The following is a 16,360-nucleotide window of genomic DNA, read 5'->3' as shown; positions in this document are numbered from 1 at the left end:
GATAAAATAGATAAGAGATTTGCAACTTAATATTGAATGGTGTTTATAATAGACTATGATGCACGGACACGGGACACGGGATACGACACGACACGCCGACACGTTAATTATAAAAAATATCATATTTGGACACGTTGGGACACGTTTAGATATTAAATAAAAATTTTAATATATATAATATGATTTATATTTAATACATATAAGAATCCATAATAAGTCATATAACCAATCAAATATTTAAATTTCATAACATAAATATAAATATAAATAATTTTTTGTACTTTATTAATTTTTAATGTCAAATTTCATAATAGAAAAAAATTAATTTATAAATTATTTCTTTTATATTTAGTTAACAAAATAAAATTAAGATTTAAAAAAAAAAAAAACAAAAAAAAAACAAAAAAAAAGGTGTCTGAACGTGTCCCCAAATGTTGACTGCATGTCCCTAAATATTGACCACGTGTCGGAACGTGTCGAAAAGTTAACCGCATGTCCCCCAATGTTGACCGCGTGTCGGACGCGTGTCCGAGCGTGTCGGAACGTGTCCGTGTCGGACACGTATCCGACACGCAAATTTTACAAAATTTTGTGTGTCCGTGCAACGGAGATAATAGACACTAAAAGTGTTATATTAATGACTCCAAAACTCTGCAAAAATAAATCCCTTAGAATATATTTCAGGCGTCTTTTTTTGTGGTTTAGATATGCAATATCTTTATTATTTAAGTATATAGAATGAAAAATTACATAATTTTTCTGGTGAGTAAATTTTTAGAAGAGGATAAATTAATGATCATTTTAACGTGAGGATCTGCAAAAATAATGGTATATGGTTTAACAATGAAGAATTATTATTATAAGTCTTTAGGATCTTGCTAATTGAATTAACCTTTTTTGATACATGAAAAAAAAAAAAAAAAAAAAATTGGGTGGGGGGAAGGTTATTGAGTTAAATTTGATGAAAAATATACATTGGGGGCCTCATGCACCCTTGCTTGTTCTCATAAATGTATGATATAAAGTTTTGGATGCTGGATTTGGTGCATGCAGGCATGGGGCACATGGGGGTGCTGTCTATGTTGCCACAGCCCAAACACTTCAAAACACGTCTTCGTCTTTTAGACATGACAAGTGATAACCCTGATTTGCTATAAAAATATATATATTTTTTGAAAACATTAATTATTATGCACATCTTTAATGTAATGTTTTTTAAGCATGAGTATATATGGCCAGCAATATATATAAGGAGGCGTTTGTTAGAGGAGAAATTTTTTTTTTTATCCGAAAATATCGATTTTCAAAAATATAATGAAAACATTCAGTTTACGATAATATCCGAAAATTAAAAATTTAAAAAAATTCAGTTTCTTAGAAATCCTACAAAATACCTTGTATCAAATGCCGCATAAGGGTTAGGGAGGGCATCCATCCCCGCCCTCTCATGCAATTTCAATATACATGTTTTAATTAAGTGATGAATAAATCTTTTAAAAACTATATAATTTTGGGCCTTTACAAAAAATAGTTTTATTTTAATTTTGAATTTTAAAATATATATATAGGAAATTCTCAAGTCTAATATGATACAAGATTGGAGTATAGTCTCTGTGAAAAGAGAATGAAAAATAAGTTTATGGCTAAACAAATAACGGATCTCGTGTTTAATATCACATATTGTTAATGACTTGATGATTACACATTATGCAACTTGTAATATTCTTAGCAAAAGATCATATGAGAATATCAAAGAAAATCAATGACCAAAAAAACTATAATAATTTGGTTGTATGTATAAGAATAATGACATTTGACAGTTACAAAAAGTATAAAAGTGACATGAAATTTGGAGTCCATATTTTCTCGTACCGTTATTGTTTAGAAGTAAATAATGGAGAGGAAAAAGAATTAAAATAGAATGATGAAAAAGACTCCAATTGCGTTGTGTTGACATCCTATATTACCTACATCTTGCACATATTTGTATGGACAGGTTATATTTGTAAAAATTTTTATTTAGAAACTCTTACAAACTACACTATCTTCTTTCAAGCGAATACTAGTTTCACTATGTTATCCCGAAAAAAGATAGTGTAATTTATAAACAGATCTTATCCTATTTGTATTGTTATATATTTATAGAGAGTGAAAGATATTTTTATACGGTAAAAAATACTTTTTATCTCTCTCGAGGTGTGGTAATTACTCCACATACATCAAATTTTATTATTACATAATCCCGTCAAATTTTAATCCTCAAGTGATGTTTTTATGCTGATCATGCCATACCAATTTGATTGCAAAACTAGTAACTTTTATAATTATATAACTTTGATAAAAACACAATTCTTTTGGAACTAGATTTATGTTTCATAAATCTTCTAAATATTAAAATATGGGTTTATTCATTATTTATTAAACACTTTTTTAGTGCAAAATTTATTAAATAATTTAGATAAATAGAATACAAAAGTAATAATCTGAAGTCCCTATATATTAATTATTACTTTAATTAATTTAGTTTTAAAATAATTATTAAAAGAATCAATTTGATTTATTCTATTATTTAATATTGAACCAATTTTATTTAAATTAAAATCAAACAAAAAAGTGAAAAATTATATTACATCAGTTTTTAAATTAAAATTTAACAACTTAAAATCGAATTTAGATCTTATAAATAATTTTAAAATAATATTTTACATAAGTTATTTTCATTTTTATTTAATAATTTTTTTATTATATCTTGAATTAAATCAAACTATCTCGAGATATATTATCAAATTAAGAAACTATTTCAGTTTATATCTATTATTAAAATTTAATTTTTAATAAATTTAGTTTGACTCGTATTTAGCATATTTCGATAAATTAATTTGAATTTATATTTATTATTTTTCGATAAAACTAAATCTATATTTTAATAGCATTGTAAATATATATTAAATAATTTAAGAAAAATTAAAAATATATTCCTTCCAAGCTGATTCGAATTAAGCAAAATTAAATATGATTGAAGAAAATGAGAAAATTTTCAATGGTACAATATCACCAATAATTAAGTGATCTCTTTGAAAATTTTGGAAGATAGATAAAAAATATATAATAAAAAAAAATAAAGTGAAAGGAAAAATTTCACATTTCTCCACCACTGGAAATTTTCTGAATGGAATCCAATTCGCCTATGAAATACGACACTTCAAAAATTTTAACGTGTCGGACACTCACCGACACTTCGACACTCCAATACTCATTGCAAAAACTCAAAAAAGATTCAAAGATTACGTTGCGTTGCATTTTGAGTTTCAACTATTAGATTCGTTAGATTACGATTACGATTTTATTGAGTTTAATATAAATATTTGGGATATATTATGTTTCTTTGCAAAATTGATGGGTATTATAAGTTTAACTTTATTTTTTGTTAAATTATTAAATACTAAATATAATATACACTACATAAATTAAAATTATTATATAATATCAAAACGTATCCTAACATGTCAAAATTTAACATTTTTAAAATTAATGTGTCAAAGTATCGTACCAGTTGTATCTCATGTACCATGTCGATATATAAAAAGGAGAATAAAACGAAGTTACCTAAAACATCCAAAAACAAAAACTTTAAAACAAACGTGCACTTAAACGGTACGCGCTTGAATTCTCGAATATTTTCGCTCCACACACTCCATCAAGCACAAATAAACAAACACACCCTCTGGTATCTCATGAGGCTGAACCAAGTGTGAAGTGTCCTTGTTTTTGTTCGTACAAATGTTTGTGAAGCTGCAAGTCTTGTGCACCTACACACCTGTATTCGGAAACACAGTTTCTCTATCAGAGAAAACCGAACAAGTTACCCACCGAAGTAGAGAACAGAGACAACAACGTAACAATGGAGCCAGCATTATTCAGCGTGGACATGGAAGTGGAGGTCGCGTGAAGCAAGAGACCCAGTTGAAGAAACAGAGTCTAGAGAACAATTCAGGTGATGGGGTTCTAAGAAAGAGCAAAATTGGTGGGCCGGAGAGGATGCACACCAAGTGTTCGACGAAATGGGCGTCTTATGGTGGACGCATTCCTTCCATTCTGAACGCTTTGGACATGATTCAGGACGTGGAGGAGGCTCTGACACCGTGGGAAGAGATGATTAACAACAAGGAAAGAAGTATCATTTTGAAGGAGCAGCTGAGGTGGGATAGAGCTTTGGAAATTTTTGAGTGGTTCAAAAGGAATTGTCATGAATTGAATGTGATTCACTATAACATTATGCTCAGGACCCTTGGTAAAGCGCGTAAATGGACCCACGTGGAGAGTTTGTGGGATGAGATGAATGCCAGAGGGATTGCTGCAACGAATTCTACTTATGGAACTTTGATTGATGTTTATAGCAAAGGTGGGCTTAAAGAAGACGCGCTTTCTTGGCTTGAAAGGATGTTAGAACAAGGGATGGAGCCTGATGAGGTCACTATGGTGATTGTAGTTCAGCTGTACAAAAAGGCAGGAGAATTTCAGAAAGCTGAGGAGTTTTTCAGAAAGTGGTCATCAGGTAAACCTTTGAGGACAAACAATAATATTACGGTGGCTACTCCAGAATTGGACAAGAGGGTGTCTTATACTAATGCTTCTTTCAGCTCACATACATATAACACCTTGATTGACACATATGGAAAGGCTGGCCAACTGAAAGAAGCATCTGAAACTTTTGTTAAGATGCTTAAACGAGGCATATCTCCAACCACAGTGACATTCAATACAATGATTCACATTTGCGGAAACCATGGGCAATTAGAGGAAGTAAGTTCACTTCTGCATAAAATGGAAGAGCTTCAATGCTCACCTAATACTAGGACATATAATATTCTCATATCTCTCCATACCACGAATAATGACATAGACATGGCAACAAAATATTTTCAAATAATGAAGAAGGCTTGCCTCGACCCAAATCTTGTGAGTTACCGCACTCTCTTGTATGCGTACTCCATAAGGAAAATGGTTCATGAAGCAGAAGAGCTTGTATCAGAGATGGATGAGAGGGGCCTTGAAATTGATCAATTCACCCAGTCTGCTTTGACTAGGATGTACATAGAAGCAAGAATGCTTGAACGGTCCTTGTTATGGATTCAGAGGTTTCATATAGCTGGCAATATGACATCTGAGTGCTATGCTGCCAACATTGACGCATATGGGGAGCATGGGCATACTTTGGAAGCTGAAAAAGTCTTCATTTGGTGCCAAGAAAGGAAGAATCTCAGTGTCCTTGAGTTCAATGTGATGATTAAAGCTTATGGCGTTGGGAAATGCTATGATAAAGCATGTAAATTATTTGATAGTATGGAGAAACATGGTGTAATTGCAGATAGATGCAGCTATAGTTCTCTCATACAAATTTTGGCCAGTGCTGACCAGCCACATATTGCCAAACCATATCTGAGAAAAATGCAGGGGGCAGGATTAGTGAGTAATTGCATCCCATATTGTGCCGTGATTTCCAGCTTTGCAAAATTAGGCCAATTGGATTTGGCAGAAGATATGTACAGGGAAATGATTGGACATGGCGTGCAACCTGATATTATAGTTTATGGGGTTTTGATCAATGCTTTTTGTGATGTTGGAAGGTTTAAAGAAGCCATCAATTATGTTGATGAAATGAAAAGAGCTGGCTTGCCAGGGAATACAGTTATATACAATTCTTTGATCAAGTTGTATGCAAAGGCTGGCTGCCTGAAAGAAGCACAAGAAACATACAAGTTGCTTCAATCATCAGAAGAAGGTCCTGCTACATATTCTTCTAATTGTATGATTGAACTTTATACAAAGCAATCTATGGTTGATCAAGCAAAAGAGATATTCGAGACCTTAAAAAAAAATGGAGGTGCAAACGAGTTTACATTTGCAATGATGCTATGTTTGTATAAGAAATTTGAGAGGTTTGATGAAGGCATTCAAATTGCAAAGCAGATGAAAAAATTGGGATTCTTGACAGATACGTTAAGTTGTAATAATGTGCTTGATCTGTATGCTATTACTGGGAGACGCAAGGAAGCAGTAGAGACTTTCAAGGAAATGGTAAGAGCTTCCGTTCAACTTGATGATTGCACTTTTAGATCACTTGGAAATCTTTTTCTCAGATATGGAGTATCAAGGCGGGCTCTTGGCAAATTGGAAGTGTTGATGAAAAAGGATGCTTCCCAAGGTTTGCAGGCATGGATGTCAGCACTCTCAAGTGTTCTTGAAGTTGATGGCTACGAATAAAGAATTAGATATATCCTCTGCAAACTTGTCTTCAAAGGCCTTGCTGGCTTAATATGAGAATGGGACCAGGTTGACAGCATGGCAGTTGCATCCATTCTTCACCAATTCAAATCTCCAAGTGCTTTATATATAAAGTAAGACTGACATATGATTCTGTGATTGGTGTGTTTTATTTTGATTCATTCGATGGCTGCTTAATGGGGTCAATGAATCAGAACTTGGATTGAAGCAATGAGAAAAGACGCAAAACCTTTTAAGGTGATCTGCATAAATCTTGCAATCTGACTGTGGACGGGGATACGAAGATCATCTTGTACTTTTTTCCAAACGCAAACCAAGGAATTCGGGAGCCCTGACTTTGAGCCAGTGACAGTGAGAAGGAATCCAAGGAAGACAAGCACAAACTCCTTTAAATTTGGGTGAACCGTGTAAATTAGAAAGAAAAAATCAGTATACTTCATAAAATCCTTCTTGTATAAATTTTTCTATATGGAAAATTCCTGTTTTGTCTTGTTATTATCTTTTTTGTACTTGTAGGGGCCTGAGTCTCCAAAACAACTTACAAAGAAGTAAACACTGGGAGTAATAGCCAGTAACATCATGCATCGACTCTCCCATCACACTAGGTTTTCAAACAACTACTTCCTGTTTGTAAAATCGCATCATTCTTTTTGAAATTGTGGCTAATTGTATATTCGACTCTCTCTCTTTTCTTTTTTCTTTTCTTTTTATCCTATTCGACTCTTTATTAACAAAGTAAGGTGCTTCGTGTGTTGTTTTGAAGAGATATTTTTGTTATACTGCTGGGTATATAAACAGCTGCTCATGTAATATGAATCTATTTGTATTTTGATTGACTATTAATTTTTGTTCATTAAATCAAAGAGATTTATAGAACTTTAAATGTATTTGACTATTCAAGAATGTCTAATTATGCTATTTATCAAGTTCTTAAACAAGGTTACCTGATGAAAAAACCTTTCTTATAACTAAAAATTATCTACTTTTAAATTTTAATATGTTAAAAGTTATAAAATACTTCAAATTAAATCAAAGATAAAATTCATTTTGAATTTACTTTAAAGATAAATTCATTTTTAAAAAACTTTACCCATGCTTGACATTACAAATAATCTTAACTTAAAAAGTTATGCGTAACTTAGAGATGTCAAAATGGGCTGAAGTTGCGGGCCAGCTCGCAAAGATCTATATTGACTCTAATCATTAAGGCCTTTTTGTGTTAGGACTTATTTTTCATACAATTTAGCGGGCTAGGTTCAGGCTAATCCGCAGGCTAATTTTTTTTTTTATCAAAATTTTATTATTTAAAAATTTAAAAATTATATAAATTTAAATATTTATAAATATAAAATAAATTATAAACATAATATAAGTAAAAATTATTGTGAATTTGATAGAGAATATAAGAGAAAGTGAAATATAAAAAAGAGAAAAATGAAGTGTAAGGAAATATAGGACTCTAAACATAATTAGGAAAATAATTACAATTCAACATATCATTAGTGTGATAGTTGTAGGATACATCAAAAGTCATGAAAAATAAAAAAGTCACATTTTATGAACCATGTAAAAGGTCATCCATAATATTTTACAATACTCCTCATTAAATGTATTTTACAATTCAACACATCATTAGTATGATGGTTATAGAATACATCAAATGTATTAAGATCATTTTTTCAATCGTTACTTTTAATTTTCCAGTAGAGTTGTTGTATTTTTTTGGAGTTACCCAACCCTAATTACCTCTTTGAGGCGAGTTGACTCCCTCCGGTATCCCCACGAGCTTCGACTCTTTGAGCCGGCTATGGGACTAATCCGGAGTGCGGGGAGCAGTGATGGCTAAAAGTTCAGCCCCCTCCCCAAGAATGCATTCAGCAGGAATCGAACACATGTCCAACCCCACTAACTCAGCGCCAAATTACCAATTGAGCTGCACCCATTGGGTAGAGTTGTTGTATTTTGTTATGACTCATAGTGAGAAAATATTTATTTAATGGCATCCTTCAATAATGAATTTAGTAAAAGTAGTAACTAAATTTTCTATTATATTAAAATTTTGTTTACATTTTCATTTGTAGATTTGTGTACAAATATTATTTTATTAACAAAATTAAATTATAAAAAATTTATAATTTGTATAAAATGTTAATAAAAGTCTTAAATATTTTTTGTTAAATTATTTTTTAATGTATTGAATATGATGAAAAAAAATTATGAAATTATAATTTTAGATGACCCGCTAGCAGACCTTAACTCATGACTTTTGGCCCATATGAGCTTTTATTATTGAGATTCATTTGAAATGCGAGTTTTTTGACCCTAACCCATGCGGATTAGGACTTAATGGGACGGACGAACTCATTTTGACAGCTCTAATGCATATAATAACCCTCATAAGTTGGGGTATATATAAACTAAGCCAACCTACAGAAACCTACATCCTAACCTATATTAGGCCAATCTTGACCTATTATAAATATTCAAATAAAACAGACTTAAGATTCTAAAAAAACCTATTTAAAAAATAAGTCAGAATTATAAGTCTACAAGCCAACCTATATTATATTCTTTATTTTAAATAAAATTATTATTTTAATAATTTCAAATAATAAAATAATATTATTTCAATTTTTTTTAATAATAGAATGTTTAATAGACTTATACCAAAACTTTTATTTTTATTTTTATTTTTAATAACAAAGCTTTTATTTTTTAAATATAAGTTAAACTAGATTTGTAATTTAAACCTACACAAAACTAATAGACTAAGGCCAAACCTAATTTTTTTAACACAAATTTAATCTATTTAAGTCAAAGCCTAATTTAGACTAGGCTATTTACACCCTAGTCGTAAGAATCAAAGTTGGAAAATTTTAAGAACGCTCATAAGTAAACAATGTTAAAATCATAAGTTAAACACCCCCATGTAAATGGCCTAACTTCAATCCGTTGAAATTAATGAGGCCATCTTTCAATTGACAATTTATGAGGGGAACAATGTCTTGTTAATATGGAAGGCAAAAATTGTTCCAAATGTCTTAAATATGCTTGCAATAGCAATCACAAATTTTCCTACCTACATCTTTGATTTCTCACTATGATTACATGGATGCCTTCAGACAAGAAATAAGAAAAATAAAGGCAACAATAATGGTGAAGAACCACTCTCTTCCACGTCCACTCAAAGGAAGCCAGATTCAACAGGGAAAACAGCCCTAATAATCCACGCCACCCATTCCACCACCCATAGCAGGAACATCTTTATCATCCTTTGGGAGTTCAGACACAATAGCTTCAGTTGTTGTCATCAAAGATGACACACTGCAGAAAAATGGTGATAAGCAAAGCTAAATAAAACATACAACATAATCTATATCTATGGAAAATTTCTTAAAACATCCTACCTGGCTGCATCAACCAAGGCGGTCCTAATCACCTTCAATGGATCAATGATTCCAGCTTTAACCATATGAACATATTCACCTAATTACGAAACAGGAAAAAGGTTGACAACAGAATCGGTAATAATGAAGGAGCCTTATCTTTTTGACAAAAATAAACAAAACCAGGAAAAAGAAAACAAGGAATCTGACCTTTGGCTGCATCATACCCTAGATCAGGATCGTTCTGTTCCAATAGTTTACCAACAACAACAGCACCCTCAACTCCCGCATTTGATGCAATTGTGTGCACAGATGTCTGCATTGTTTGTTAAAGCAGGTAGTAAATACAGTGAGCAACTAAAATTGAAATTTAAGTGAAAGCATACTATATCTTAAAGGCAAAGGCATCGTAAAATGTTGCAGGATGACTCCTGAAAGTAAACTATGGCAAGTTTTCCTAACATGAGATATCAAGTGGTACCCTGCCATAAACAAAATGCAAAGGATGATCAACAGAAAATCAGCAAAAGTACATAAAACATGAACCTTTAAAGCATTTTGGATAATCTGGACGCCTATCTTTTGATCAAAGTTGGCAGTTTGAAGCTTATCCAACTCATTTGATGCATAAAGAAGGGCAACACCACCACCTGTGCAAAACATAATATTTCAGATCTGATTGGAGGATGTAGAACTTAACATACAACTGCCAATGCTAATAATTTACCTGGTACTATGCCCTCCTCTACGGCTGCCTTCGTTGCATTCAAGGCATCCGTCACTCTATCCTTCTTCTCACTTACTTCAGCCTCACTGGCTCCTCCAATCTGCAGAACAAAAGTTTCAGATGTTAATTTTATCATTACAGAATCTTGGGTTCACCAGGTTAAAAACCATTAGCAAGCAAGGTCAACTTAAATAAGCATGCATACCTTAAGCACTGCAACACCCCCAGAAAGCTTGGCTAATCTTTCCTGTAACTTTTCCTTGTCATAATCTGAAGTGCTATTTTCAATTGCTGACCTAATCTGTCATAATTCATCACCAGAAACAAGTCAGAAACATCAATACATAATCTGACCCATCACTACACGAAAACAGAATACAGCAACAATGGTAGAATGAAATCTAATAGGAGATTAACAAACCTGGTCACATCTTTCCTCAATTGCTTTCTTATCACCAGCTCCATCAAGAATGACAGTGTCATCTTTAGAAATTGTTATCTAAAACATTAATAGCCTTAGTTAGTTGTCTAAATCATTTAACCTTAATATGTTATTAGGCTGCAAAAGGTGACATTCTAATTAAAATTTAATTTGAGCTTAAACACAAGCAGTTGCTCCAAGAAAGTCTGCATCCTCTACCGATACTGTGAACCATGAACATTAACCAAGAAAGAGTACCAAAACTCCATTGTGCATTTAAATGCTATAAGAAATTAAAAGGTTACCTTTTTGCAAGAGCCAAGCATATCCAGATCCACTTTTTCAAGATTCAAGCCAAGCTCTTCTTGGATAAGCTGAAAGGATAGAGAAAATGTATCATTCACAGGTTTGTAAGATAAGATTAAATATAGCAGTAACCTCATTGCTAACAGAAAACTTACTTGAGCTCCTGTAAGAACAGCAAGATCCTGGAGACCAGCTTTCCGATTTTCACCAAAACCAGGGGCTTTAATGGCACAAACCTAAGGCAACAAATGCCCCTTTGAATAAGCAAAACCACGAATCCAGAGTTTAAGGTACCTAAGAACTAAAAAGTACAACCATAAACAGGTAAAACAAACCTTAATTCCAGCACGAAGCTTATTTAGAATAAGGGTTGCAAGGGCATCACTTTCCACATCCTCCGCAACAATCAACAAAGGTCTTTGTCTCTGGTGATAAGAAAGTGTCAGCCAATATCAGTATTTCAAAAGTCAATTAAAAATGAAGCAAATGACATTGCTCACCTTCAAAGCTAACTCTAATACTTTGACTACTGCATTTATACTTGAGATTTTCTTCTCGTGGATTATAATGAGAGGATCCTCAAGTTCCTGTTGGCACAAAGACATGACATGGTTACACATGATATATCAAAAAAATAAAGATGGGCTCAAGACCAAGGTGTTCTAGAAAGTGCTAATCAGAAAGATTTTTGATGATGTGAGGTAGAGTCATAGAGAGAGAACATACACATTTCTGGTTCTTCTGGTTTGTTATGAAGTACGGAGAAATGTAGCCCCTGTCAAGCTTCATTCCTTCAACAACTTCCAACTCGTTATACAAAGTCTTGCCATCCTGAAACAGTTCAAAAGTTAGGTATCAGCATATCAAGAAATGCATGTCATAAATATTCAAACCATGGATCCCTTTGGAGTCAAGGAAAAGGCTAAAAAATGAATGGCTCAGATGGAATTTAGAATCATGAGGGAAAATGTCACTAAAAAGAGATGACATAGTGTACGTTATATTAACAAGAAAAAAAATATTAACAAAAAAAACCCTGTCCCAAAAAAAAAAGTGTAAAACCCAAATAAAAGAAAATGTTTACAAGATGACCATATAAAAACTTACGGAGATTGTGATTACACCCTCTTTGCCAACTTTTTCCATAGCTTTTGCAATTAGCTCACCAATTTCTCTCTCTCCATTGGCAGATATTGTCCCAACCTATCATTGGAAATTCAAAAATACAAAGTTCAATTAAAACTAAATCATTGTGGCTGTCTCCTGCAATATGCCAGTGGAGGCACTAACAAAATTTGATACACAAACCTGGGCTATTTCTTCAGAAGTACTAATCATTCGTGCTCTGCTTTTCAGATTTGTCACAACAGCATCAACAGCCATATTTATACCTCGCCTCAGGTCCATCGCATTCATTCCAGCTGCAACTGATTTGCACCCTTCCGTAAATATTGCTCGAGTAAGAATGGTAGCACATGTGGTTCCTGCCAAAATTTAGACTGCTCCCTCAGTATTCCATCATTGTAACAACACCAATATCCGCATGTCAATTGCAACAGTATTTATATTTAAATTCATGTCCTAGGAATAAAACTTCTCAACTGTCATAGAGCCATGCAATCTAGCATTTTTTTTCATTAACAAAGTAGTCAATGATAAGATTTAACTACAAAATATAATCTTCTATGGATAGAAGATCTTACCATCACCAGCCACATCATTGGTAGCATTTGCAACCTGCTTTACAAGACTGGCACCAATGTTCTTGACTTTATCCTTGAATTCAATGCTCTTTGCAACAGTGACTCCATCTTTAGTCACTTTAGGGGCACCGAAACTTTGCTCAATCACCACATTACGTCCCTAAAAACATAAGAATTTTAACATCAATAATCACGATCAACACTAATTAAATGATGTGACTAGAACTGATATATTTCATTTCAACGTCCAAATGTGGTGCACTTGCCTTAGAAAACCTAAAATAAATTAATAAGTAAATAAATACATATTATTGAATAAAAATCTGGAATCAGCAATGATACATATAAAGTTTCATTTCCAACCTTTACCCCATATTCTACCACCTTCACCAGATATATGTTTCCCTAGCAAACACAACAAGAAAACAAACGATCTGCTAGGTTACCTTAGGGCCCATGGTTACTTTGACAGCATCAGCAAGCTCTTCAACACCCTTAAGCATCAAAGCCCGAGCCTCCACACCAAATTTAATGTCTTTGGCCGCATAATTTCTGCTCCACCTCACCCTACTTCCAATCTATGTAATACAAGAGAGAGAGAGAGAGAGAAAATATTAAGGGTAAAAAGCATTATAATCTCAAAACATTTTCAACAAAACATAAATGCTAGTAAACAATGGTGTTTTCACCTGTTGACTGCTGCTCCTAGCAATCCTGCAATCAAAAGAACAATGATTTACAATCAGAACCATCCAAGATAATGGGATATTCTAGCACAATGTATATACAAATCGGCAACCAGCATGGCTGGATCTATCTATCTATACCCAAAACATTAAAAAGTTATAATTTTGATCCTTTTTTTAACACTATCTCAACGACCCAGAAGAACAATTTCAGAAAACAGAAAAAAAGGAAGCAAACTGGAGTGTGTAAGAGAGCAGTTGAAAAGGTCACTGAAACCAGAAGGGAGCACTGCCACTGGTGACTTACCGAGCTTTGGAGGCAAGGGAGGTAGCAAAGCGATACATGATGTGGTTGGATTGTGTAACGGGTAACTGAGAAAAACACACAAGAAATTGCAGAGACTGATGAAGAGGAAAATGCTACACGGTTCCTTTTCAAAAGGTAAGGGAACACTCTAGAAGCAGCAGCAGCAGCTTCTAGGGTTTAGTTTAGGGTTTTATGTTTTTTCTTTTTCTTTTTTTCCTTAACTAGTTTGAGGTTTTCACTCTTCTTCACCCATTTTAGAGATACATAGATACTATTTTCAAAATAAAAATAAAAATAGATATATAGATACCCACAGACACTTGTTATTATGTTGCATCATATATTTTGAAAAATTATGATATTAACCTCCCCTAGTTTAGGGTGTTTTGATATTTATATGTTTTGACACTTGACTCCTTTCAGTTTTGAGGTAATTTACCCTTTTACGTAATTTTTTTTTTCAAATAATGTTATTTTTAAATATAATATTAATATAATGCACTGAATTAGTCCGAAATGTCGCAAACCAAAAATATTAGAATTTATTTTTAAAAAAATTAGTCCCGAATTAAATTGTGAGACTGTTATGAAATTAGTCATGATTTAATTGTAATTTTTTTTTTCAAATATCATGGGATGACACATGACAATCGCATATAAAAAATATGCAGGGCTGATTTTGCATGGATGAAATGCGAGACTCGTTGCATTAAATTATAAAATTATTTAAGATTTTTTTGAAAGTTACATCAATTTTGAGAAATATATGACAACGTCGCCAAATTAATAAAATCAAATCCCTGACCCCAACATAATCCTAATTCCTAACCTTAAATGTAATGTTCTTAAGGGCATATTTTAAAATTGATGCTAAGTTAAAAATGTTGTTGATATCCCATATTTCAGTGTTTATAACTTTATATCCAATCTTTGAGTGCATTTTAAAAGGAGCAGCACCTGTTGAGTATGGAAATAGTTAATATGGTCCAAGTCGATTTATGATCTAGTGGTCTAAGCTAATGAAAAATTGGTATTTCTGACTTGCTTACATGGAGGATACAGAAAAATTGGTCTAAGCCTCAATGGAAGGAGCAAGTGTGCCATGACTATTATAAATAATCTCGTTGAGTATGTGGTAAAATCATTTGGATTTGATTCGTATCAAATATATTTTTGGAAAAGGATAAAGAACTTTAACTGTAATTAAATTTTGACTTGAGATTAGTTTCATAGTCGGCTCAAAAAATTAAAACTTACGGAGAAATCCAGTGACAAACTCGCCTAGAAAAAATTGGGGCTGATATATATATATATATATATATATATATATATATATATATATATATATATATATATATATATATGAGGCAAGATCATCTTACACCGGTGTAAGAATAATAAGTCTTACACCAAAACGTAACAGTTGATTTCCGTGCAAATAAAACATAACCATATATATTAAAAGTGTTAGATGCACGAAAATCAAAGGTTAAGATTTGGTGTAAGACTTATTATTCTTACACCGGTGTAAGTAGATCATATCCCTATATATATATATATATATATATATATATATATATATATATATGAGGCAAGATCCTTTGACACCAGTGTCAAATTTGAAATTTGACACCTCATCTGAGAGCTATTAGATCAAAAAAGATCAATGGTGTCACATGCTTACAAATCAGAGTCATTGATCTTTTTTGATCTACTGGCTCTCAGATGAGGTGTCAAATTTCAAATTTGACACTGGTAGGGGTGTTCATCAACCGATCCAAACCGATTCAAACCGCGGTGACCGAACCGAAAAATCGATAACCGAATAAACCGAAAACCGAAAAACCGAAAAAAAAAAAAAACGCAAATTATAATTGGATTGGATCGGTTTTTGGATGGGTTGATGAAAACTGATTCAATCCAAACCGATCCTATATATTAATTCCCCTCTACCTACTTGATCCTTTCCCCAATCATAGCTCAAAAATTTCTAAACTCAAGACCTCATTAACCCATCAACTAAACCCAAAATAAAACCTAGTCATATCTCATCAACAAAATTAACCCATTTATCTATGTAGAGCTTTATATCTCATTGTCCCAAAAAAAATTATATTATTGTTTACTGATGTTTTTGTATTTCCAAAAAAAAAATACAAAGGAAATATATACAAAAGATGTTATTTGCACAATAATCATGAAATTAATTTTAGGATTTTCAAAAAACCGAAAACCGATCCAATCCAAACCGAATAAAATTGGATTGGATTGGATCGGATTTGAAAAAAAATCCAAACCGAATGAATGATTACATGATCAAACCGAAGGGATTAGATCGGATGATTTTTGCATCCAAAACCGATCCAATCCAGACCGCGAACACCCCTAGACACTGGTGTCAAAGGATCATACCTCTATATATATATATATATGGGTTTAGTGAGTGTACAGTGACTGGATGTAAAATTCGGTCCAGTGCACTATGTTCTCCCGGGAGAACAATATTGTAAGATTTATTGCACTATGTTCTCGCGGGAGA

The 16,360-nt window shown here is 32.7% G+C and overlaps 2 protein-coding genes across 3 annotated transcripts; one reads left to right on the top strand and one right to left on the bottom strand.

Annotated features, from left to right (window-relative positions):
* Positions 1-3,752: 3,752 nt before the first annotated feature.
* Positions 3,753-6,795, top strand: LOC133284534 (pentatricopeptide repeat-containing protein At3g23020-like). Its single transcript, XM_061481569.1, has one exon. It carries the CDS (start codon positions 3,781-3,783, stop codon positions 6,262-6,264), a length of 2,484 nt encoding a protein of 827 aa, XP_061337553.1. The 5' UTR covers positions 3,753-3,780; the 3' UTR covers positions 6,265-6,795.
* Positions 6,796-9,238: 2,443 nt separating this feature from the next.
* Positions 9,239-14,029, bottom strand: LOC133284487 (chaperonin CPN60-2, mitochondrial). Of its 2 annotated transcripts, none has more exons than XM_061481506.1 (18): positions 13,822-14,029; positions 13,518-13,542; positions 13,275-13,406; positions 12,829-12,988; positions 12,434-12,609; positions 12,233-12,328; positions 11,852-11,956; positions 11,626-11,712; positions 11,457-11,550; positions 11,281-11,345; positions 11,125-11,193; positions 10,820-10,897; positions 10,604-10,699; positions 10,399-10,498; positions 10,218-10,321; positions 9,882-9,987; positions 9,693-9,771; positions 9,239-9,609 (listed from the first exon to the last, which is right to left on the bottom strand). In XM_061481506.1, exons 1-18 carry the CDS (start codon positions 13,857-13,859, stop codon positions 9,504-9,506), a joined length of 1,716 nt encoding a protein of 571 aa, XP_061337490.1. In that variant the 5' UTR covers positions 13,860-14,029; the 3' UTR covers positions 9,239-9,503. The 2 variants fall into 2 exon arrangements, with proteins under 2 accessions (XP_061337490.1, XP_061337489.1); XM_061481505.1 differs by having other exon boundaries at positions 11,281-11,361; positions 11,461-11,550; positions 13,822-14,028.
* Positions 14,030-16,360: the final 2,331 nt, after the last annotated feature.

This window comes from Gastrolobium bilobum, unplaced genomic scaffold (genome assembly GCF_033153095.1).
Source record: "Gastrolobium bilobum isolate Gb01-03AN ecotype WA unplaced genomic scaffold, APGP_CSIRO_Gbil_v1 utg7094, whole genome shotgun sequence".
Taxonomy (NCBI): domain Eukaryota; kingdom Viridiplantae; phylum Streptophyta; class Magnoliopsida; order Fabales; family Fabaceae; genus Gastrolobium; species Gastrolobium bilobum.
This window is presented reverse-complemented; position numbering and strand designations above follow the sequence as displayed.